The sequence below is a fragment of the Arachis hypogaea genome, chromosome 3 (genome assembly GCF_003086295.3).
Source record: "Arachis hypogaea cultivar Tifrunner chromosome 3, arahy.Tifrunner.gnm2.J5K5, whole genome shotgun sequence".
Lineage (NCBI taxonomy): Eukaryota > Viridiplantae > Streptophyta > Magnoliopsida > Fabales > Fabaceae > Arachis > Arachis hypogaea.
The window spans coordinates 28,942,692-28,966,709 of record NC_092038.1 but is presented as its reverse complement, the minus strand read 5'-3'; the positions used below and the strand labels follow the sequence as shown (position 1 = coordinate 28,966,709).

At 34.6% G+C, this 24,018-nt stretch overlaps 2 protein-coding genes and 2 long non-coding RNA genes across 8 annotated transcripts; 3 read left to right on the top strand and 1 right to left on the bottom strand.

The window, feature by feature from the left end:
• The first annotated feature begins 163 nt into the window (after positions 1-163).
• On the top strand, positions 164-2,566 carry LOC112770072 (uncharacterized). The gene is made up of 4 exons (XR_003186575.3): positions 164-317; positions 414-468; positions 554-705; positions 2,354-2,566. It is a non-coding gene; the product is annotated as an uncharacterized lncRNA (long non-coding RNA).
• Positions 2,567-12,201: 9,635 nt separating this feature from the next.
• On the top strand, positions 12,202-18,259 carry LOC112790058 (tubulin gamma-1 chain). Of its 3 annotated transcripts, none has more exons than XM_072232687.1 (14): positions 12,202-12,625; positions 13,588-13,633; positions 14,075-14,279; positions 14,577-14,777; positions 14,935-15,046; positions 15,448-15,848; positions 16,134-16,187; positions 16,266-16,370; positions 16,674-16,748; positions 16,910-16,954; positions 17,176-17,304; positions 17,439-17,543; positions 17,632-17,719; positions 17,909-18,259. In XM_072232687.1, exons 3-13 carry the CDS (start codon positions 14,151-14,153, stop codon positions 17,671-17,673), a joined length of 1,398 nt encoding a protein of 465 aa, XP_072088788.1. In that variant the 5' UTR covers positions 12,202-12,625; positions 13,588-13,633; positions 14,075-14,150; the 3' UTR covers positions 17,674-17,719; positions 17,909-18,259. The 3 variants fall into 3 exon arrangements, with proteins under 3 accessions (XP_072088788.1, XP_072088789.1, XP_025688068.1); XM_072232688.1 differs by having other exon boundaries at positions 13,556-13,633; XM_025832283.2 differs by lacking the exon at positions 13,588-13,633.
• Positions 18,260-19,198: 939 nt separating this feature from the next.
• LOC112770066 (uncharacterized) lies at positions 19,199-19,835 on the top strand. The gene is made up of 2 exons (XR_003186574.3): positions 19,199-19,442; positions 19,570-19,835. It is a non-coding gene; the product is annotated as an uncharacterized lncRNA (long non-coding RNA).
• A 369-nt stretch (positions 19,836-20,204) lies between these two features.
• LOC112790057 (mitochondrial carrier protein MTM1-like) lies at positions 20,205-23,715 on the bottom strand. 3 transcript variants are annotated; one of them, XM_072232684.1, is made up of 8 exons: positions 23,259-23,715; positions 22,978-23,037; positions 22,693-22,863; positions 22,494-22,589; positions 22,218-22,308; positions 21,989-22,138; positions 21,021-21,074; positions 20,205-20,923 (listed from the first exon to the last, which is right to left on the bottom strand). In XM_072232684.1, the coding sequence occupies exons 1-4, from the start codon at positions 23,550-23,552 to the stop codon at positions 22,539-22,541; spliced, it is 576 nt and encodes a 191-aa protein (XP_072088785.1). In that variant the 5' UTR covers positions 23,553-23,715; the 3' UTR covers positions 20,205-20,923; positions 21,021-21,074; positions 21,989-22,138; positions 22,218-22,308; positions 22,494-22,538. The 3 variants fall into 3 exon arrangements, with proteins under 3 accessions (XP_072088785.1, XP_072088787.1, XP_072088786.1); XM_072232686.1 differs by having other exon boundaries at positions 22,494-22,618; positions 23,259-23,707; XM_072232685.1 differs by having other exon boundaries at positions 22,494-22,580; positions 23,259-23,707.
• Between the last annotated feature and the right edge of the window lie 303 nt (positions 23,716-24,018).

Below are 24,018 nucleotides of genomic sequence, written 5' to 3'. Positions count from 1 at the left end.
AAACAAAAATTTTGACACCAATTTTAAAGAAATCGGCCCAAGATTGAGGCAAATGGGCCAAACCGGACGAACCGGGCCCAAAATGGGCCCAATGCCCAACCCACTCAGCCCAAACATACTTAAGGAAGCTCTCCTTCCTTCCTCCTTCAGCATGCACACTGAAAACAATTAGAAAGAAGTGAAGAACACTCTCAATAACCATACCCTCACTCAAATCTTTGATTCCACCTAACTTTTGATCCGGAGCTCCGATCGCCGCATCGTTTGTGGCCACGCGTCCGCAATGACGAGCTCTACAAAGCCCGGTACCTTTCAAGGTGAGAAAATCATAATCTCAGATCCTATTCTCTCTTCTTCAATTCGGTAATGCTAGGGTTTTGGGTGTTAAGATTTTGGTTAAATTGATTTTATAGGATCAAATTGAGTTGAGGAATGAGTGGACTTTGATTCGATTGAGGCACATACAAGGTAAGATTCATAAACCCTAGCCAATTTCGGTTCTAGTATGTTAAATGTGAATTTTGAGTATGTATGGTGATGTATGTGAAATTAGGTGTATAAGTGTGTATGTTGGAGCTTGAATTGTGGGCATTTGGAGGTTTGGTGGTGATTGGAGCTAAGACTTTGGTTGGTTTCTCAAGCTTGAGGGGCTATGTGTGTGCGAATTGAGTGGCTGCCTTGGACCAAACGTGGTGATCGGCTAAGGTATGGTTTAGGTTTTGCGCATTTAATATGTAATGCCCTGTGAAAACTTAGGTTAGATGACCATAGGATAAGCTGGAATATTTGTTTATATTAATGATAGTGGCCTTGATGAAAATTGATAAATTGTGATGACTTATTATGGATAATTGTGTGTTGTTAAATGTTTGATGTTGGTTATTGAGAGAAGAAAGTGAATTAAATTGTGAAGATTGATTACTGAAGTTGAAGCATCACTATATATATATATATATATATATATATATATATATATATATATATATATATATATATATATATATATATATATAGTGAGCTAAGCGTATGTTGATTGGGATACAGAAGTTTGACTTGATTAAGAAGGTTGAGGTAAGGGTTAGAATTATGAATAATGGGTAATTGTTAGATGTAATTTCTGATTGAAGGTGATGAGTTAATAAGATTGTTGTTGTTGCTGAAATTCTGTTGATTGATTGGTTTATTATTGTTAAAAGAAGTGCAGAATTTTAATGCTTTAAAGTGAGCTTGTATGATATAAATCATGGTGATTTCTGATAGGTACATGGAACTGAGGTTTCAGGGTAGGGTTGTGATATAATTTAAGTAGACAAGGTGATGAATAAGAGGAATGGTAGATTAGTATAAGTTGGAAACCTAGAGGGCTAAATTTGGTTAGTGAAATTAAGAAGTCTTGCGGCAGAAACTTCTAAACTGTTTGGGCAGCAACTTAAAACAAAAATAGGGAATAATCTGGACATGATTTTCGAACCAACCCATTTTTCTAACAAATTCCTATAAGTCAAGATCACCCCATAAAAATTTTATGGAAATTTGCCAAGTGGTTTGGAAGATATGAATTTTTTAAATTTAGTGGTTGCTACAGAATTTTCTGGTTTTCTGGTTCTGCAGTACCAATTTCCAGACGCTATAACTTTTTATTTAAACAGAATTTCAAGTTGCTTGCAAAAGTATTTTGAATATCTGTGAGTCTACTTTAATTGAGTACCAATTTCATGTCCATAGCTACTTTGTAGAGTTAGTTATGTCTCTTGGAAGCTGGGCTGCTTAGGGTGTTGTCTCTTCTCCCCATGTTAGCTTGGGATTCGTCCATGGATCTTATTGAGTTTGGAGCATTCTTTCCCCATGTCAGCTTGGAGATTTTTCCCATAGTGTATTTTTGAGCTTGAGAACATGTCGGGATGGCTACGTAACCGACAGTTGATATCAGCAGCCATAGGACATGCATGCATCATGTGCATATTGGTTGAATTGCTTGTTTGTGAATTATCTGGAATTGCCTAATTGATTATACCATGCTAATTGTCATAATTGATATCTGTATTATCTGCATTCTACCTGTGCTTGTTTTGTCTGCTTGTTTGTCTTTGTAATTACCGGAGATGGAGGAAAGGCGGAGAGCTCGAAAATTCTAGTTAAGTTTCAGTTAGATTTAAGAAATTGACTTAGTTTAGAAAGTCCTAGAGAACCACCCTGATTTAAGGTTTCTGTTTAGTTCTTTAAGTTTTATAATCTGAGTGTCGGCGTTCTAGGACTGTCTCTGCATTCTCAGGACCTTATTTATTATATGTGTGGCACCTTTACCATGTTGAGAACCTCCGGTTATCACCCCATACTATGTTGTTATTTTCAGATGCAGGTCGAGAGACTTCTCGCTAGGCGCCTGGATCCCTGAAGCGGAGCGGTCCCTGGGTTATTTTGGGTTTTCAGTTTGTGTATGTATATATATATGTACTAGCTTGCTCTCCAAGAAATTTGTTTATTTTGTTCCTTATAGAGGCTACAGGAGGGCTAGGGACTTGATTCTGTATTTAGGGTATTTGGGATACTTATGTATATATGTAAATATTCTCCGGCCAGCCTTGGCTTCACAAGCTGAGTCAGGAGCTAGTTTCACTATATTCTTGACTCTCTTTCGTTCTTTTGCTTATTTATATCTTAAACCTTTAGGTTTCTTAGCACGCAAGTAGTTTCGTTTTCTGAGTATTGCACTTTTTATTTTACGATTTTGTTTTACCCGTTTTTCAATGCTCCTAGTTAAATATCTCTTTCACTATTATTATATATATATATTACTTTTAGATGTCGTAATACCTTACTATCTCAGTCTTATGACTTAAGCATAAGATTAAGTGTGGTAGGATGTTACAGAACGAGGAGGCGTTAGATTTAGACAAGTGTAGATTCTTCGACCACTAAACATTGGACCAGCGAGTTGAATATATTGTGAGAACCATATATTTGTCAACATTGACATTTTCGGATATGATGCATATCATTTTGTGGATTTTTGTTGAGCTACTAAAAGTAGTAAATAAGTATTGTGTCACAGCATTTGTTGATTTCTTCATGCAGTTTTTCTCCATTTACTCATAGTTGTGTCATAACTCCGCCTATGTTACACTTGCGGTACATAGCCGGTCCCAAGCCCGGATAAAGGAGGAGGGTTGTGTTAGGTCTTTGGCAACCAACGTAAAAATATAGCCGAACCCCCCATGACATGAATCAAAGACATTATTGCGCTAAAGCTAGGTCGTTACCCGGAAGTAACGCGCCGTATGGCTCGAGTACGGTGTCAAAGCAAGAGCCGCTGCATCGGTGCCCGGATGTAGTGTTAAATGAGCAAGGGTTCTCGCGTTTTCGTGAACGGACGAGGGTAAATAAACTAGTTCACAAAGGAAAAGGTAAAGGTCGAAGCGACAAAAGGTTGAGATTTGGGACATGGAACATAGGCACTCTAACAGGAAAGTCCATGGAGGTGGTGGACACCATGACAAGGAGGAAGATTAACATTATGTGCCTACAAGAAACGAAATGGGTTGGTGCAAAGGCTAGGGAGTTGGATTCTTCTGGTTTCAAACTTTGGTATACAGGAAAGGTGAAGAATAGGAATGTAGTTGGAATAATTGTGGATAAGCAGTGGAAGAAGGACGTAGTTGATGTCAAGAGGGTGGGAGATCGGATCATCTCTATCAAACTTGTGGTGGAGGGAGGTGCTTTCCATGTGATTAGCGCCTATGCACCGCAAGTGGGTTCGGACGAACAACACAAGATAAGGTTTTGGGAGGATCTAAAGAGTTTGGTTCAAGGCATACCTTTGGGAGATAAGATTTTCTTAGGAGGAGATTTAAATGGCCATGTTGGGAGAGAAGTGACTGGATATGGGAGTATTCACGGAGGCCATGATTTCGGGGTGATCAATGCCGAGGGTAAAACTATTTTGGACTTTTCTTCAACTTTTGATCTTCTCATCGCAAATACATGTTTTAAAAAGAGAGACGAACATCTTATAACCTATAAGAGTGGCATGACAAGCTCTCAAATCGACTTCTTCTTGTTGAGGAGAGTCGACCGGAAATTTTGCATTAACTGTAAAATTATCCCGGGAGAGAGTTTGACAACACAACATAGGGTGCTCGTCATGGATTTTCGCGTTGAGCAAAAGTTGAGGAAAAGACATAATACGAAGAACCCAAGGACGAGGTGGTGGCGGATGAAAGGTGAGGAACAAAGAAGCTTCCTAAGACGGGTAGGAGAAGAGGCAAAGTGGGATGGGAATGGAAGCGCGGAAGAGATGTGGAGGGAGATGGCAGAAGTTATTAGAAGAACAGCAAAAGAAAGTTTTGGTGAATCTAAAGGAATAGGACCAAGAGACAAGGAGTCCTGGTGGTGGAATGCGAGTATACAAGAAAAGATAAAGATAAAAAGAGAATGCTTTAAAGAGTGGTATTTATGCCGCAATGCAGATAACTGGGAAAAATATAAGGCGGCTAAGAAAGAGACAAAAGTGGCTGTAAGTGAAGCAAGAACAAGAGCATATGAGGGTCTCTACCAGTCTTTGGGCACGAAAGAAGGAGAAAAAGGTATATATAGAATTGCAAAGAGCCGGGAAAGAAGAACGAGAGATTTGGATCAGGTTAAGTGCATAAAGGATAAGGATGGAGAGGTGTTGGCTCAAAAGGAGAAGATTAATGAAAGGTGGAAGAGCTACTTCTACGAGTTATTTAATGAGGGACAGAAGACTCTTCCGAGCCTTGGTCGATTATGCACAAGGGAAGAAGATCAAAACTTTGACTACTATCGAAGGATTCGAGACTTCGAGGTAAAAGAGGCTCTAAAGCAGATGAAAAATGGCAGGGCAGTAGGACCTGATAATATCCCGATTGAGGTTTGGAAGGGTCTTGGAGGAAAAGGCATCAACTGGTTAACCAAGCTTTTTAATGAGATTTTAAGGTCAAAGAAGATGCCTGATGAGTGGAGAAAGAGCACCTTGGTACCTATCTACAAGAATAAGGGGGATATACAAAGTTGCGAAAATTATAGAGGGATTAAGCTTATGAGTCATACTATGAAGTTATGGGAAAGGGTGATAGAACGGAGGTTGAGAAAAGAGACACAAGTAACAGAGAACCAATTTGGATTTATGCCAGGCAGATCTACCACTGAAGCGATATACCTATTAAGAAGGATGATTGAGAGATATCGTAGTAATAAAAGGGATCTACACATAGTGTTTATTGATTTGGAAAAAGCGTATGATAGGGTACCAAGGGAGGTCTTATGGAAGGTTTTAGAAAAGAGGAGAGTAAGGATCGCATATATTCGGGCAATTAAAGACATGTATGATGGGGCCACAACTAGTGTGAAGACTCAAGGTGGTGTGACAGAGGAATTCCCTATTGGTATAGGATTACACCAGGGATCATCCTTAAGTCCATACCTTTTCATATTAGTCTTAGAAGTACTCACAGAGCACATTCAAGAGCCTGTGCCATGGTGCATGCTTTTTGCCGATGATATCGTCCTTATGGGAGAGTCAAGGGAAGACCTAAATAAGAAGTTGGAGTTATGGAGAGAAGCTCTAGAAGTGTATGGTCTGCGCATAAGCCGTAGCAAGACGGAATATATGGAATGTAAGTTCAGTCTGAGAAGGGAAAACTCCAATATAGAGGTGAAAATTGGAGAGAACACCCTACGAAAAGTTAAAAGTTTTAAGTATCTTGGGTGCATCATACAGGATAATGGAGAGATTGAACATGATGTAAATCATAGGATCCAAGCAGGTTGGTCAAAATGGCGGAGTGCATCTGGTTTTATATGCGACAAAAAAGTGCCTTTAAAACTTAAAGGTAAATTCTATCGCACCGCTATAAGACCAGCTATGCTGTATGGTACGGAGTGTTGGGCGGCTAAAGGGGAGCACGAACATAAGCTGAGTGTGGCAGAGATGAAGATGTTGAGATGGATGAGTGGTCATACGCGATTGGATAAAATAAGGAATGAAGATATAAGGGAGAGAGTTGGAGTAGCACCTATTGTGGAAAAGATGGTTGAATCGCGTCTCAGGTGGTTTGGACATGTGAGAAGAAGACCGATAGAACATCCAGTCAGGAGGGTGGATGAGATAGAAGATGGACAAAGGGCGAAAGGCAGAGGAAGACCTAAGAAGACCATCCATGAGGTGGTCAAACGAGATCTACATGTAAACGGTCTCTCTGTAGACATGATACATGACAGAGCACAATGGCGTCGTTTGATTCATGTAGCCGACCCCACTTAGTGGGACAAGGCTTTGTTGTTGTTTGTACTCATAGTTGTGTCATCTTCCTTAGATATATTCTACATCAATGGCAATGCTTCTGACAATGATAATATCAATATTCCTATTCAACTTCAAACCTACATTGCAGGTAAAATTTCTGGACTAAGCATGGCCTGCATTTGTTATTGCGTGTTTAATTCATTACACATAATATTTTGGAGTTTATATATCACGTGGAGATATAATTCTAGGATGCTGCTTCACAGGATAAGCAACCTTTTTTCTAGTGCTTTCATTTATAGTCTGGTTTCTATTGAATCTTTTGACGTGGTTTTTGTAAGAAGTCCTATCTAAATAACGTATTTCAATAAGCAAATTTCTCTTTATTATACGTATTAGCAGATGATATTTCTTTGTTTAGACCATTGTCTATTTTTTATAAGCAAATGGCATTGTTTGTTATTCTCGTTGAGTTGTGTCTCTTGTAGAGGTTGAAGAATATTGATATATTTGTTAAACCATTTATGCTCTATTATCAGGCTGACGCTGGATACTAATATCCTGTTTCTCTTTGCAGCTTTTTTTGGGTCTTATTATTTGTATGATGTCTCTACACATATATTTTTCCCCATCAAATATGCTATTAGATATGCCAGTAACAGTTAAACCGGATGAAGAGAGGGAGAAGCTTATTGAAGTGTCTATTGATCGAAGAGCACATTCATGATGTCATTCAATGCTTTGGTATCGACACATTTATTTGAATTCTTGGTTTTTTCTTATTGGCTTAACACATTAAAATACAAAATATTAACACGTGACATTGCTAGTTATATAATGTGTTTTGCTAAGTATGATGTCAATGTAGCTATATAAAAAATATATGGGTTAATCAAACTAGCCTTCTCCAAAGTTAGGTTATATTATGACGCACTTCGAGTTTTAAAACCATACACTACCAGCCTCTGTTGAAATTTAATAGATACTTTATTTAATACCTTCATATTTTGCATAGTTGGACAGTGGCATCCTTTTTGTGATATATAACACTAACCTCCCCTATAAACATAACATTGAGGGAGGCTAGTGTAAACATGACAAATCAAGGAATGTCTAAGTGTAATATTACATAACCTTAGGAAAATTTGATGTAATTTAGGCTAAATATAATACCGGCCATTGATGCCAGTTGTTCCTGCCTTCAATACAATTGCCTAGTGATTTGATTAATTATTTTCTGCATATCTATACATTAATCATATTTCAGTTCTTAAATTTTTTGTTCTTGTTGATTCATTGGTAAGTAAGCAATTGGTAACTTTAGTTTTCAATACTTGCCTATTGGTTATACAGGTGTTTTTGAATTCCTCGTTTGTTATTATGATTTTTTCAGAAGGCCTATTGAAGTCACTTATTATATGGCCTACATTGATTCAGAGATTCCCAAGAGCATAGGCATCTTTAAAAGGGATGAATTGAACTCTATATTGATCCCACGTATTGCCTGGATATAAAAATATAAAGGAGGATGTAGAAGAAAAAGAATATAGAATGTGGTTTAGACGGCAATAAAATCTTGCCATTGGATTTTGTAAGTGGTAAGATGTTACCTATGGTGCATCAAAGTCGAGCCACCATATGTGGTCAACATTTTTATCTGGTTGCTATAATCACAAAACAAATTAATCATCATTAATCAATTTAAATATGGTTGTTTACAGAGAATGAATGTCACCTTTATAGTTTAGTGTTAAAATGTTACGATACTCCTCTACTGTTTGGAGTTTTAAAATTCCTTTACTTTATTAATATTATAATATGTATTAGCACGATATCTTAGAAGACATTACATTAATGAAGCTTTTAATGCATCTTGATAAAATCATTAAACAATTAATATATTATTTTTGTAAAATTACAAAAAAATATTTATATTTAAACTATAAATACTTAATTACAAATTAATATTTAAATATTTATTATACTATAACAAATATTAAACAGTATAATAAAATAATTACTTATTAATATTTTTTTGATAGAATTTGTTAATACTTTTATTATAATTTTAACATATATAATATTTTATTCTTCTATTTTATATCATATTTTTATTATACTATAAAAGTTATTAATAAATACAATTAAATATATTAGTAAGTACTATAAAAATATTATTGAGTGATTATTTTATTATACTCATTAATATTTAAACATGGTATAAAAAAAGAGTAAAAATAAATATAGTGTAAAATAGAAAAATTAAAAAAAGTCTAGCAAATCACCAAAATTTTGAATAATCTGTATCCTCGCAAAAGAAAAATGGATTCATGTAATTAAAGATTTTTTATTTGTTTTGAAAATTAAAAAATTATTTTAATTCATTTAAATAATTTTTTCATATATTAGTCTTTTATAATTAAATTTAAAATTTGAATTTATAATATTAGTAAATAAAATTCATTATAAAAATTACAAAATTTAAATCCAAAAAATTATTTTTAAAAGAGACATCTTGAAATGAATATTAATTTTAGTAGATAAGTGTTTGACAATATTTCTTAAAAGGAAAACATGAAAATTTATTATTCTACGTTCTAAAATAAAATTTATTTTTATTTTAAAATTTTAATACGTTAATATATAGTTTAATATATCTAAATGTATAAGCTTCATATTTCTGAAAAAAAATTTTAAAAATAATATTAATAAAATGTTTATACGTATAGATATCTAGAAAATAATTAATACATAAAAAATATTATTTAATTTAAACAATAGCTCATATTTTTTTCTATTAAATTTGTACTGTATAATCCAATTCAGTTTAGGATATTGGTGTAATTTTATTTAATTTATCATGTATATACTGTATTAGTAATAAATTGAATAAGCCTAATTTAATTTATTATTGGTATAAATTATTGATATTTCTTACTTTTAAGTTAATTTTTTATTAATTTTAAAACATAAATAATAATAAAAAATATTCACATTTAAATTCAAATAAAATATAAAAAAATTAAAATAAATAAGAATAAAAATTTAATTTTTGGCTTTTAATTCAAATAATTAAAAAAAAAGAAAGACGGGTGTTTTTAATTAATCTTTAAATATATATTTTAAAATTAATCCTCAAAAGTAGTAATTTTATCATTCTAAATTCAAATATAAATTTTTTATATTTAAAATAATCAAACAACTTTAATATTAAAAGAACATTTTTGTATTTTAAAAATTAACTAATATTATAGGTTACTTTTTTAAAATTAAATCATATTTTTACTTCAAATTAAATAATTTTAATTTTAAATTATATTTTAAGCTTTTAAAATTAATTATAAAAAAGATATTCTTATTTTATTAGTTTTTTATTTTTTATTTTTGTTTTTATTATAATAGTTCGATATCATTTCAAAATAATATAGCCCAAAATAAAAATAATAAAACAAAAAAATTTTAATCCAAACAAATTTAATTAAAAAGTTAAGAAATTATTTTTTTTATTTCTACAGTTTTTAATTTTAACTCACTATAATTTTAAATAAAAAGATTAATTATAACTTAAAATGAATTTGAGACAAAAATAAACGTAAAATAAATTTTAATGACCTATTATTAAAATACTATTGAATTTAGTCTAAAATAAAACAAAAATCAATAAAAAAATTTTCTCTCTCTTCGCATTTAAAAGCATCTAATAAATATGCAAAATTTACTCTTTCTTTTACTCATGGAGTTTTAAAACTTCATTCATCTACGGAGTACCTAATCCTGTCCCAGGTTTGTCCAATAAACTATTGTTGATTAAACTCACATTTACTCTTATAACGTCTACAAAGTTCTCTTAAAAAAAAACCACAAACCATGCCACGATTACTTTAAAGTTCATTATAAGTCAGCCTTTGAACTAATAATCTAATGACAATAAATTTTAAAAGAAAAAATGAAAAATTCCGACCATTCCTCCCACCTACAACCTAGTCTATTTAGGGCAGCTTAGAAGTTTGTCACACAATTCATTTCCTAACCACTTCATCACCTCTTGAAAGAGAGACAGAAAATCTCAATCAGATAAGGAACAGGATTAGGTACTCCGTAGATGAATGGAGTTTTAAAACTCCATGAATAAAAGAAAGAGTAAAGTTTGTATATTTATTAGATATGATTGGATGAATTGAAGGACATTCAAAGAGCTAAAGGCACAATCGAAGAGACACTTGGGATTGTGTAAGGATGATGAAGACTCAGTACCATTAGGCAATAGTCTAATACCCTAATTACTAATTGGATGAGGATATCAAGGACTGCATCCTAGGCACAAAGGTAGCGTTTATTTTGATGTACTGGGACGGAGATCGAGAGATTGAGATTTAGTATTATGTTTATTGACCCATAGGTTAGTACTAAAATTTCAGTCTCTGTCCCTAAAATTTTAGTATTTTATTATCTCTAAAATATGGGGATATATGAGACTGAAATTTTTGGATTTTGATTCTCTAAATTTTGAATTTCACTTTAGAGGTTAGAGTGTGATCTCTCACCATTTATTTTTTAGGTGGGACCAAGAGAAAATATGAGAGAAAAACTATTTAAAGATGAAAAATTACACTTTACTCTTTCAAGTGAAAATTCAAAATTTAGAGAATCCAAATTCAAATTTTTGGGGACAGAAATTGAAACTTTAATAATATTTTATATCTAAAATATTCCTATTTCAATTAATTAATTCCAATCTACCCTTTGTACAAATTAAATTAGAACTTCATTCTTATTTCAATTTTTATTTTTCACTTTATATCAAACACAATACTAAAATTTATCTCATTCTCTTAGTTTTTATCTCTCTTCCAAACACTACCAAATAGTCCAGTATCCTTTGTTTTTTGGCTTTTTTTTTCTTTTTCTTTTTACCCTTTCTTAGAGTGTAGCGTATCACAATTCATTATTTTTTTTTGGCACAATTGATAGATAAGTTACCATTGATGAATTATTCTTAAAAAATAATTAAAAAGCAATTATTGTTATTTATACTTATATATCATGAAAATATAAGATAGACATAGATAATCGGTGCACAAAATTTCCTTTCTAAAAAATTCTTTATCATATATAATTTATAAAAAATAATTCATTTTGTTGATTCTTAAAATTGAATTAATTACCTTTTAGTTTTAGTTTTTAGTGTAACATATTTACTATCCTAACTAATCTCAAAATTATTATTGTTATTTCATATATAACAAAATAAATAATAGTCATGTTAGTATCTACTTATATTAATAAATATAATATTTTTTATACTAATTATTTAATTTCTATTAAAAGATTAATTAGATGATTACGTAAAATATTTATATCATTATAATATATTTTATTATAAAAAATTATTTCATAAAAATTAATAATTTTAGTATACTGATAATAAAATTGTTTAATCAAACACAATCGTTAAATCATATTTTTTTTAATAATTATTCATGCAATGAATATAAAAAATAATTAATTTTGCTGACATAATATTATATAATTAGATATACATATAATTTTTTTACTGATAATGTATTAAATTATATTAAGAAATATACTTTTATTTATGTCTGTGTAATACTTAAAATTAAATTAAATTTTATATAAAAATTAAATTTTTGTACAAATTAACAAGTTTAGTGTACTTATAATATCATGGTTTAATCAAAATTTTTTATGATTATTTAAGTAATAAGAACAAAAATAATTACTTTTTCCATAGTTCTCAAAATCAGATCGAACTGGCAGATTGGACCGGTCCAATTGTGTACAGAAAATCGTCCGATCAGGCTTGTAAAACCGTTGATCAGAAAACCGGTGAAAAACCGTTGAACCCGCGAGGAATCGGCCGTTCGGACGGAACCGGGTCCCACCGGTTTAGACAAAAACGGAAGCTCCTTGGTTTATTTCTCCCTTTCTTTCTTTCAGAGAAACTCAGCCAAAAAGCCCTAGCACTGTAAGCCTACACCACCGCCGCAAGGAGTGGCATACTGCCGCCGTCCGTCGCACTCAAAGTTCGCCGCCCGTCCGTCTATCTAGCTTCCCTCGTGCTCCAAGTGTTCAACCCCTGTTCGCTGTCACCGATCGCAGCTGCTTCCTCGAACTCGGCGTCCGTCGTCTTTGTCTGCTCAGCCGCGCTTCCGCCGCGTTTGTTTGCCTTCACGTTCGCGTCTTCGTTCAGCCGTCGTCTTCGTTCACCGTTCGCGTTCACTCGCCGTTCACCGTTCGAGTTCGCATTCGCGTTCGTCTGGAAGCCTCGTTGCTCTCCTTCAAACTCTGCGACCAACCCGCGCGCTCCACCTAGCCGTCTAACTGCTCTCTTTTGTCGCCGCCGTGAGTTCCCTAAACCCGCCACCAGACAATACACTCACAACACCAATACTTTGCTTCAAACTCTGCAACTTCTGATTTCTATTACACTAAGTACTATTTGATTTGGTAGTGGTTTGGATTTTTTTCATAGACTGAATTAAATTATACAATAGTTATGTTCCCTTCTCTATCACATTGATATTAAGCTTTGAATTCTCTTATTTCGTTTTAATTTTACCGCACTCAACAGGTTTGATGAAATGCTTTAACCATATTTCTGTTTGGTTTTATAATTTCTAGCTTTTAGAAACTTAGTAAGTTGATTGCTTGTGAAATTAGAATAATTGGATCTTAGTAATTAGGAAATTTTATCTGTACAAAGAGCATCTTTGCAGAAAACATATTAGCGTGATGATTCCACTTGCATTAGTGTTATTCTAGTAAATTTTAACTGTTATTGTGAACTTGTTAATTTGTTAATTGTTCTTGTGTTGTTGTTCTGTTGTTCTTCTGTTATTTTTAATTTTTTTTTGTTTTTGTTGTGATTTTCTGTTCTTGAACTTGATAAGTTGATAATTTGCTAAATTGTTGGGCTGCTGTTGTTTTAATTTGCTAAATTGTCAGGTTGCTGCGATTTAATTTGTTGGATTTTCTATTTAGGTCTTGTTCTTGTTTATTTGCTAAATTCTTGTTGTGTATTTATCGTTGTCTTTGAGATTATTGCTGGATATTGGTGATCATTGATTTATTATATGTTTCATGTTTTCATTGTTTTCTTCTTCTGAAGGAAAATAATTCTGTTTTATTATGTTGTTCTGCTGTTTTTGTTTTGTTTTAGAAATCAATTTTTTGTGATCAATGCTCATACTCTGAATGTTGTTCTGTTTTGTTTTAAGGCTGTGTTTGGAAGAGGTGATTGATTTCTGACTGTTGTTTTGTTTTTGTTTTAAGGCTGTGTGTTGTGTTCAATTTTCATTTTGTAGGAAATTCTGAGGTATATAAGAATTAAGAAGGAAGACTATTTCAACGGTATTACTCTGTTGATTCTGGTCAGCTACAAGCTTGAACATAGAATTGAAGAGAGAAACCCTTTATTATTTCATCATTGGCCTATTTTTGGCATTGCATATCATTGTAGTTTGTTTATTCATAGAACTAGTTGTTTATGATCCTCTTTTGAAATTAAAAAATGCAGTAGAAGAGTGTTTAGAACCAGTTGCTTTATTCATTGAATTTTTATAGAATCAGGTCTTTATTATAAAACAGTTTTTTCGATTGAACCATGATTGAATTGGTTGAACCGATTGAACCAGTAAATCAGTAATTAGAGCGGTTTGATTATCGGTTCGGTTTTCAGAACCTTGACTTTTACTTATGTCTCTGCAATACTTTATCCGTTTCCATTTTCTAATTTTGCCACTCTTATTTTACTGACTCTTTTCTTCTTCTCCCTATTCTTTTTTGAAAAAGCGACCAGAGCGATCTAAATTCTAAACCCCCCTAGCGTTGGTTGCGTTTCTGGAGAGAAAAAAAAGAAAAGGAAGAAATGCCTCGGGAGATCATAACGCTTCAGGTAGGGCAATGCGGCAACCAGATCGGCATGGAGTTCTGGAAGCAGCTCTGCCTCGAGCATGGCATCAGCAAAGATGGCATCCTCGAAGACTTCGCCACTCAGGTCTCACTTCATACCAATTCCCCTTTTCACTTCCCTCTTACAAAACCTTACTATCAAGCTATCATTTTTTCTTATCAATTCGAACTGCGGGTTGTTTGTTTCAATATCAATAGCACACAACTTCCAATTCACACTAGAATCTCATCTCAGTGACTAATAAATGCTTTATGTGTTGAACTGTTACTTAGTTTAGGTTAGGTTAGGTTATGTTACTACTTACTTGTGTAGTATGGAGTGTGTTATTGTGATTGGTGCAGTGTGGTTCTACGTTGACTTGTTTTGGTGAAATTGCTGCAGGGTGGTGACCGGAAAGATGTGTTCTTCTATCAGGCTGATGATCAGCATTACATACCACGAGCTCTGCTCATCGACTTGGAGCCTCGAGTTATTAATGGCATTCAAAATAGTGACTACCGTAATCTCTACAACCATGAGAACATCTTTGTCTCGGACCACGGAGGCGGTGCGGGAAACAATTGGGCTAGTGGATACCATCAGGTTTGCCACTACTAGTCATAAATTGTCCCACAATCATGATTTGCACGCATATCATCCTAGAACCGAGGATTATTGTTGTTTATGAGTAGTTTATAGCAAGTATTACTTTTGTGGGGTGAAAGAATGCTTAGCTATTGTTGTGGTTGCATTTGATCAGGGAAAGAATGTTGAAGAGGACATAATGGACATGATTGACAGAGAAGCAGATGGCAGTGACAGTCTCGAGGGTTTTGTTCTGTGTCATTCAATTGCTGGAGGAACAGGCTCAGGTTTCTTTCCATCTCTTCTCTATCTTAAAAAATCCCATAGGATCCATCTTTTATTCCTTTTTGTTATTGAGCATTTGTGGAGTTGGTTCATCTGAAAAGCTAAAGATCTGTGAAATGTTTGACTTAATTTTTCCCTTGATGCATAGTTTACATTCAAACAAAAGTTAAACTAATCTCACCCTTAAGAAAAGAAATTGAACAAGTCTGCACCTTTTAGCTTATTGTGAAAAAATTGCCTGTACAACATAATGTTTGGGTTCCCCGATGATCCTTGAACTTACTTCATACCAGAGAAGACTGGATATTTTTCAAGTACATCTCAGTGGTGTACCTTTTTTTTAATTATTATTTCTTAAAATATCCTTGCTTTTGTACTAGTTGCTTATCTTACTTGAATGCAGGTATGGGCTCATACTTGTTGGAGACCCTAAATGATCGCTACAGCAAAAAATTGGTTCAGACATACAGTGTGTTTCCTAACCAAATGGAGACAAGTGATGTGGTGGTGCAACCATACAATTCGCTGTTAACACTCAAGCGACTAAAGCTTAATGCAGACTGTGTTGTAGTTCTTGACAATACTGCATTGAATAGGATTGCTGTGGAACGGCTTCATTTGTCGAACCCAACATTTGCTCAAACTAATTCCTTAGTTTCTACAGTGATGTCTGCCAGCACAACCACTCTTCGGTATCCAGGATACATGAATAATGATTTGGTTGGTCTTCTTGCCTCATTGATTCCCACGCCAAGATGCCATTTTCTAATGACAGGATATACCCCTTTGACAGTGGAGCGTCAGGTGAGACCATTGTATCTGTTTTTCTCTTATAAGTTATCTTTGAAAAATAAAATATTAGTCTAGTTAATGTCTTGTAAATTTTTCTGTTGTTAACTTGTTGGACTTGAAGAATCTTACAGAGAATCATTGAATTAATCTCACTATCTTACACACTATCTCTCCTCTTTTCTCCCATTTTACCCTCCTTTTGTAATTTAATTAGGATATAGATAAGTTGCTGCCTAATTATGATTTCCTATTACACTTCAATGGAACATTTAAAAGTTTGATGATATCTACTTGCAGGCTAATGTAATTCGTAAAACCACTGTACTCGATGTTATGAGAAGACTTTTGCAGGTATAATTACTACATGAACAAAGCGTCAAACAAAATTCCTGTGTGTTCTACCTACTGAAACATCAATTCAATTGACAGGCAAAGAATATTATGGTGTCTTCATATGCTCGGACGAAAGATGCCAGCCAAGCAAAATATATATCAATTCTGAATATCATTCAAGGAGAAGTTGACCCAACTCAGGTATGATAAGCAGCATTAATAGTCATCTAGCTGTTTGGCTTTGTGAAAAAATTTTGCTTTCCAAGATCAAATTTTCTTAAAAAAGTAGTGAGAGCGATTTTGTGGAAGTCAGTTTTGTCTAAGCATCCTTATCCTTGAGAATTTAAAATGAGCTTATTTGAAACTTAAAATGACATTTCTTTCTGATTTTTTTCCCCTGATAAATGAAATTTGTAGGTGCAGCCTGCTTTGATTGACTTGTTCATAGCTAAAAATATGGTTCCAATATACAAGTATTTTAACAGTTTATTTCTCTGGGTTTAGGTTCATGAAAGTTTACAGAGGATTCGTGAAAGAAAGCTAGTGAACTTTATTGAGTGGGGTCCTGCAAGTATTCAGGTCTCTCTCTCTCTCTCTCTCTCTCTCTCTCTCTCTCTCTCTCTCTCTCTCTCTCTTGTGTTGTGGCAGTGCAAATTGAAGTTTTAGGCTTTTAGCAGCTGCATCAATTTGTCTCCTTTATATTACACGTGATCTCATCTTGTTTCCTGAACATCTGATAGGTTGCTCTATCTAGAAAGTCACCATATATTCAGACTGCACACCGGGTATGACCTCTTTAATTTCAAGTTTTTAACCCCTCTCTCTCTCTCTCTCTCTCTCTCTCTCTCTCTCTCTGTTGTTATTGTTGTTGTTTCTGCAAAATCTGCTTTCAATTTATGTGATTGTATTGGAGAAAAACCAACATACCTTATGAAAATGCTTAGTAGTCTGAAGTTAGATAACAAGAAATCAGTTAGGAAATAACATAATATCATCCGTTTTATAGGTCAGTGGTCTTATGTTGGCAAACCATACTAGCATCCGACATCTTTTCAGTAGGTGTTTGAGCCAGTACGAGAAGTTGAGAAAGAAACAAGCCTTTCTAGATAACTACCGGAAGTTCCCAATGTTTGCTGTAAGTGCCAATTTCATGTGAACAATCTGATCAGTCTTTTGAACTCCACTGCTGCGTCTGTTAAATATGCTTTTGGTTTGTACCACCTTGTAGATTCTTGTTATTCAAATCTAATATCAATGAAAAATGTACAGGATAATGATCTCTCAGAATTTGATGAATCAAGGGATGAAGTTGAGGCTTTGGTTGATGAATATAAGGCCTGCGAGTCCCCAGATTATGTCAAATGGGGAATGGAGGTAGATTCTCTACTAGCCAACTTCCAATTTTAAGTTCATGTAGCATATTGCAAATGGGTTTCATTTATTTATTTATTTTTCTTATTAGGACATGAACAATATGCTAACAGCAGAAGGCAGTGCTACATGATCCCTAGATCCAATATTAGTAGTGTGAAGACTCCACGCAATCCAAGGTAAGTTAATTTTTTAGGATTTGACTCGTCGTAAAATCATTCAACAATTTACACTTGGGGAGAAGAATACAATGTCAATGATAATTTATAAACACATGCGTGACCTCGCATACACTTCCTTGTAGTGCAAAATGAGAGGCCAACAAATGTCTAAGATACTTCTCACAATCCTGAACCAAATTATTGCAGGCACTACTATAAGGGAGGGAACTGAAGACTTTTATGTAAAGCTGGGAGAGGTTTCTGATGAGCATTTTCAACTGTTTTGGGGCTTCTATGGTTTGCAGTGTGATAATTTTGGTTTGTACGGTCTGTTGATAATCATTTGGACATCCAACCAAGCGAGAATTAGTACAGATTCTCACTGTATTAATTCGTTTTAGGAATGTATTATATGATTGATTGATCACTGATGCTTAGGAAATTAGGAATCACATTTTATTATCTGGATCTTAGGTATCTGTAAGCTAATCTCGGTGCTACTTTCGAATGAATGTTGAAATATTTAAATTGATGCGGTGCATAGATTTACTTGATTCAGATTTGCATGTTATACGGTCCTCTTGAAACTGGTCTTGAGTTCCTCGATTATGAACACCGTGATTGGTGATGTTTGTCTCTTATTAAATTTCGAAAGGGACTTCAATTCCAACTTTCAGGTAAAAAAGGAAAAAGAAATCCATTTTCTTATGGTGAACCAATAATACCCTATGTATTTTTATTTACGTAGTTCTCAAAATGTAATGCAAGAATATTGAATGCTTGGATTGGGTGGCGTGATTCATTCCCGAAAAGTCATATCGTGAGTTATGGGCACATGGCATGTTTCTCCTTGCATGTTCACTGTTCAGTTCACCGTTACACATGCCATTAGTTATGGTGTTTTTTCATGTTCAAACATAAACATATTTTGCAATAAACCAGAATGGAGAATATAAAAGAGTCTTTCCTTTTGCTTACATGCTGAAGAACACGTAAGAACAGAGATTTCTCGGGATACCACTTGCAAATATACATTTGCAGCTCTGGTTGTAAAAAATTTCAATCCACCATTAATTGCCGACCCTGATCCATCCTAGAGATTAATAAACCGAAGTAGTTGACCAATCTAAGAGAAGAGAAAAATGGGTCAAAACTGCCAAAACGCTAGAAAGCGGAGGAAACAGGAAATCCAAAGCAACTTAGACTATATACTTTTTTCTTAAACAGACCCATAAAGACTACATCAAAATCAGTCAATTTAGGAAATATAAATCAAGAGTAAACAAAAACTCGGTGAATATTCTAATATAAATTTGACTGATAGGAAAAACAGAAGAGGTAACTACCACATGGCCCTTGTTAGCGGCAAATCAAAAGAACGTGCCGTAGTTGTAAGTGGTCCCCATATTAGAAGGAAGAAAGACACTCAAGTATTTACAAAATCAGTTCACTCACTACAATTGAGTTTCTATATAAATGTGATATCATATCAGTGTATGCTGATCACATAGTATGAAATTGATACTTGGTTTTGGGGTTCTGAAGTTTCCACATTGTCTCAGCCTCTCTTGACAGTATTGGTTGTGAAAGCACCCAAGAAGAGAAGAAAAGAAAATGACATTTCTCATAGCTCTTTCTTCTTCTTCATCAGGTGTTTTGGCCTTATATACTCTTCTTCTTGCCATCTTTCAACCAGCTATTATTGAAGCCCAATCCCTTTCTCCTGCTCCCACCAGCGATGGTGACTATCCCTTTTCTTATCTCCTTTTTCATTTGATTTCTGAGTGTAAGGTTGCCTTCAAAGGCATTGCATTTGGAATTGTGTTAGAAAAATGTTATAATTAATTAATGTGTTTGCTATTAAACAGGTACTTCAATAGACCAAGGAATTGCCTACGTGCTTATGCTTGTGGCATTGGTTCTCACATACCTCGTCCACCCTCTGAATACCTCTTTCTACAATTTGTGAATTATCCGTTTCCCTACTCTCTTGTATTTTTACCCTCATAGAAACTGAACATAGTAGGGATCGATGGTTTTTAATTTCCCATGCTCTTATGCTGAATTGTTGATGCCTGGGGTTGTTATCAATGTGTTTAATGCGATGCTAATTTTATTCTTTTTTAGTTGCTAATACCGTTCATACCGTTTCAATGTTTATAATTTAAACTAATTAAAAATCCATCAGCATAATCTAAGAGAGTAAAATCTAAAACAATATAGTTAAAAGGTTATGACCTTCTGTACATTTTTGCTCTTTGAAATATTTCACATAGAAAAAATAGCCAGCTTCAAATTTTAAATGTTACTACTTTCATGTTCAAGCGTATGTTGCCACTTTAAAATCGTTCATATGTGTCTTCATTTAGAACGAACTTCTTCATTGACAAAAAACAAGTTGAAACCTCAAATACAGAATTGTTTGATAATTTAACATGTTCGACTAAATTATTATCTAATGATCTTTAACTACCAACTTCACATGAAGACAACTGCACCGAAATTTCCAACAAAAAAAGAGAACAAATTCTATGAAAAACTGTATCTTTTACAACATTCACAAACAGATCTACAGATCTTAAACTTTCGGCCAGTAAATGAATTGGATTTATGACAATGTAACAAAGATGTACTATCACAAGAATTTTGTGAATTCGTAGTATTTATTCTATAAAAAGAAAAGAGAACCACCTATTTTTCACTGCAAGCTTATCACTCTCCAGTTAGAAGCCGACTCATGGTCTCAAATTGTACAAAGGCACTTATTGACTTTCCTTTAAAAAACGTTGCAGATGCAATAACTAAAAAAAAAATGTAAAAACCGTGTATCCAAAAGAAAGTCCTATGCATGTGGAGGACAATTAATGGATCATTCCATCGTCACTTATTAGGAGGTGCCAACTGCAGCATGTTCTGTTTTGCCAGTTGACCCTGACTTATTGATATGTCAGAAACATCCTTGGTCTTCTGGGATCTAGTTTGGTGTCTTTGATGTATTCTACACTATTACGCTATAACTTCAAATAGAATTCGAAGTTTTGAACCACTCCAGCAAATAAGACTCAATGATGAATGCAAGTATATGTTACGATGGAGTCTTTCTGTCTTCGATGCAAGGCATGCTTGACAACTTCATAGAAGGAGACAACTATACCAACTGATGGACCTGCGCGGCCTACACGGGGACCAACACCTGTGAATAGCCCTCTCAACCCTCCATCCCTGTCCCAAGAAGAAATGTTCCAACGTCAGTCCAAAGCTTATGTGCTAAATGTAATGATATGGGGGACCAGTCATCAGGTTAAAAAAATGCACCTACCTCCAAATCTCTCTGTGTTGTTCTTGTTGTCATCTTTAATGCCCCTTCACGATCCTTTTGTGAAAATGCAAAAGGGATCATGTTAGACAACATGGAATACTCAAAGGCTCAAACTATGTGTTCATTATTAATGTGCAGTAATTAAATGCATACGTTCTAAAATAAAAATTAGTAATTGGGACGGGGAAAAAGAATTACAGCAAACCATTACGAAAAGTTAATGCAAAGAATAATTTTTAATCATCATGCATTAAAGAGGGTCAATTATGCAACTATACAGGTTTGTCTGAGACAAACCAAACCTCAACAGCTTACTAATGCATAAATATTCCAGCTGCATTGCACTTGCATTCAAATTTTCATCATTTTCTAAATCCAATGAACATAATAATGCATATAAAGATGGACATTTGAAAAGTGTCCCCAAAGACCCAAAAATAATCATTGAATAAATCCGTATTACTTGTATACATGCATATCTAATTGTGTCTACGGCTTAGCTAACTGGAGTTAATAGCCAAATCAGCATAATGATGCTGCAAGTTTGATTTTAGCCAGCAATTTGTGCTGTATCTAATTTCAGCTAGTTAGCTACTTCTATTGATGAGCTACCCAACCCGGTCAGGAGCCTGTCTTGGCTGGTCAAACAGGTAAACACTAGTGCTAGTCTGCCTGGCAGACCTGACTAGAGGTCTGTCCTGGCTGGCAAGACACTAGGGCCAGTCTGCCCAGCCTGACTTTGCTAGAGGCTTGTCCTGGCCACCCAGGCTCTAGGGCTACTCTGCCTGGTCAGACCCGACCAAGGGCGTCTCCTGGCCGGCCAGACACTAGGGCCAGTCTGCCTGACCTTATTCGGCCAAAAGCCTGCCTTGGCCGGCAAAACACTAGGGCCAGTCGGCCCTGCCTGACCCAGGCAGCGTCCTGTCCTGGCTTAGTTATCATCTAAAAGCTTAGTTTTAAGAAACTACCTCTATTTGTCGTCGAGTTTTTGCCACATCAAGTGGACATGTGGCAGCAGCTGTGACAGTTCCTGCAACAAAACCAGCAGTAAAATTTGCCCCAAGGATAGTGGCTGCTGTTGCTTCATCACCCCTAAGGCCAAGAAGTTTTTTCCTTATCTGTAAAGAAGCTGTATGGTCAAAAATAAAATAAATCAAATAAGCAATACATTTTATTCATTGAATATAGAAATCCTACTGGCTCAAGGGTTAATCAGCAAATCCAGTGTAAGGAACATCGCGAGAAAGTTGAGCACCAAGGCCAGTCCACCAATAACAGTATCTATGTACTGTTAGAAAAACATAATCAAAACCACAATAATTATTAATCGAGGTAACAAAAATTATAACAGATATAATCATGTGCAACAGTAATAGCATACTAACTCCTTTGTAAAAGACATGTTGGAGAGATCTACCATAAAACGTATTAACTCAGAATGAAAAGAGAGAAAAATGCCAGAAGAGCACTTACAACTTTGAAGTCTCTCTGTACCCCTGATTGGGTTGATGGCTCCAATCAATGTCTTAAAAACCCCTGGAGGCTTCCCAATTCCAGTTGCTTTAAATGCTTAAACATAGAGATATAAACTCAAAACACTTTAGAGGAGCTATTAAGAATCTGTAGCAAAATCATGCAATGAATCCACATTTTAGGATTTCAAATCAACTACCTGCATGCGTGTCCTTGCAAGCTCTACAGGATAACACGAAACACAAGCCAATGAACGTGCAACTGATCCAGCAACTAATGGAACATAAGGTGTTAAGTTTGGAGCATTCTGAGTAGTAAACTCCTCCATGAAGTTGCGAAAGATGTCATAACAAGGCATATAAATCCCAACCTGTTGGACAACGAAAAATATAAGGGCATTAGCATGTAACTATATGTTGGACAAAACAGATTGTAGGCAAAGTATGAAGCAGAAAACGGATTTCCAAAAGGAAAGGGAGCTTACAGTTGGCACAGCCAATGCTAAACTTGCACTTGTGCCTCTCCATAATCTTATAAACCCTTCCTGCATAAATTCACTCCTGTGAACCCTCTTATAGTAAGTTATTTTCATGGAAAGTACAAGATAAATACAAATAACTTCAATTCAAAAACGAATCCATTTCAGTGTTTGCTACATAGCTTTTATCATACCTTTTTGGCGATGATATTATCAGTTATATCAAAAAATTAAGGAACATTTAATTGAATTGAATCGAAATGATAAGATTGGAGGTAGTAACTAACCTGACGAGCAACTTTGTGAAGGACATCTAGCGTGCCTTTATAGCAGTTACAGCCGGAATGACATGGCGGCGGCGCGGCAGCAGAGGTTGAAAGAGATTGACAAACGGCGTTTGGTTGAAGACAGATGTAGTGGTAGCGATAGGGAACCCCGGCAGCCTGTGCTTGCAGCCTTGTCTTGGCAACATCGAGGGGATTAACGATGATGGCGGAGATGACAGCAGCACCGGCGGCGGAGAAGGCCCTCTCTCCAATACTCAATTCCGCATCGGAAGAAGATGAAGACGAGGGTGACATTGGTTTCTTTCAAAATCAACCACATTGGTTTCTAATTGTTGTTAGCGAAAGCGCGATATTCGATTGAGGGCGGGCACCTAATTAAGTCCTAACATTTGGTCACTGCCTCACGTTCAGAATATACTAAGGTGTGTTTGGGTTCACTTTGGAGGCACAAAAGTTCGGCTGAGTGTCTTGAACGCTTTAATTTTATCTTTGGTAATCTTTTAGAATCCTGAACTTTAGAAATGTTTTTATTTCTGAAGGTATATCCATGTTTAGCAAAAAATTCTAGCTTCTTCAGTTTAAATTAAAAAAGACTGATTATTGTTGAGAAATTAGGTTAAAAAAATTTTTTTCTATCAATTTTATCTTTTATTTTCTTTCATAAAAATATAAGTAATTATATAATTTTTACAATAATTTTTTGTGTATTTTTTTTTGTTTCAAATTTTTTCATCTTAGATTTGTTTCAATCACTTATAAG

What these genes read in the sequence shown, in the direction of transcription:
- LOC112790058 (XM_025832283.2), top strand. Translation starts at nt 14,151, where the DNA reads ATGCCTCGGGAGATCATAACGCTTCAGGTAGGGCAATGCGGCAACCAG. An exon ending in CTTTGACAGTGGAGCGTCAG is followed by an intron (nt 15,849 to 16,133) that starts GTGAGACCATTG and finishes ATCTACTTGCAG; the next exon opens with GCTAATGTAATTCGTAAAAC. An exon ending in ATGTCAAATGGGGAATGGAG is followed by an intron (nt 17,544 to 17,631) that starts GTAGATTCTCTA and finishes TTTTCTTATTAG; the next exon opens with GACATGAACAATATGCTAAC.
- LOC112790057 (XM_072232684.1), bottom strand. Translation starts at nt 23,552, where the DNA reads ATGTCACCCTCGTCTTCATCTTCTTCCGATGCGGAATTGAGTATTGGA. An exon ending in TTCACAAAGTTGCTCGTCAG is followed by an intron (nt 23,038 to 23,258) that starts GTTAGTTACTAC and finishes GAATTTATGCAG; the next exon opens with GAAGGGTTTATAAGATTATG. An exon ending in TTGCAAGGACACGCATGCAG is followed by an intron (nt 22,590 to 22,692) that starts GTAGTTGATTTG and finishes TCTATGTTTAAG; the next exon opens with CATTTAAAGCAACTGGAATT.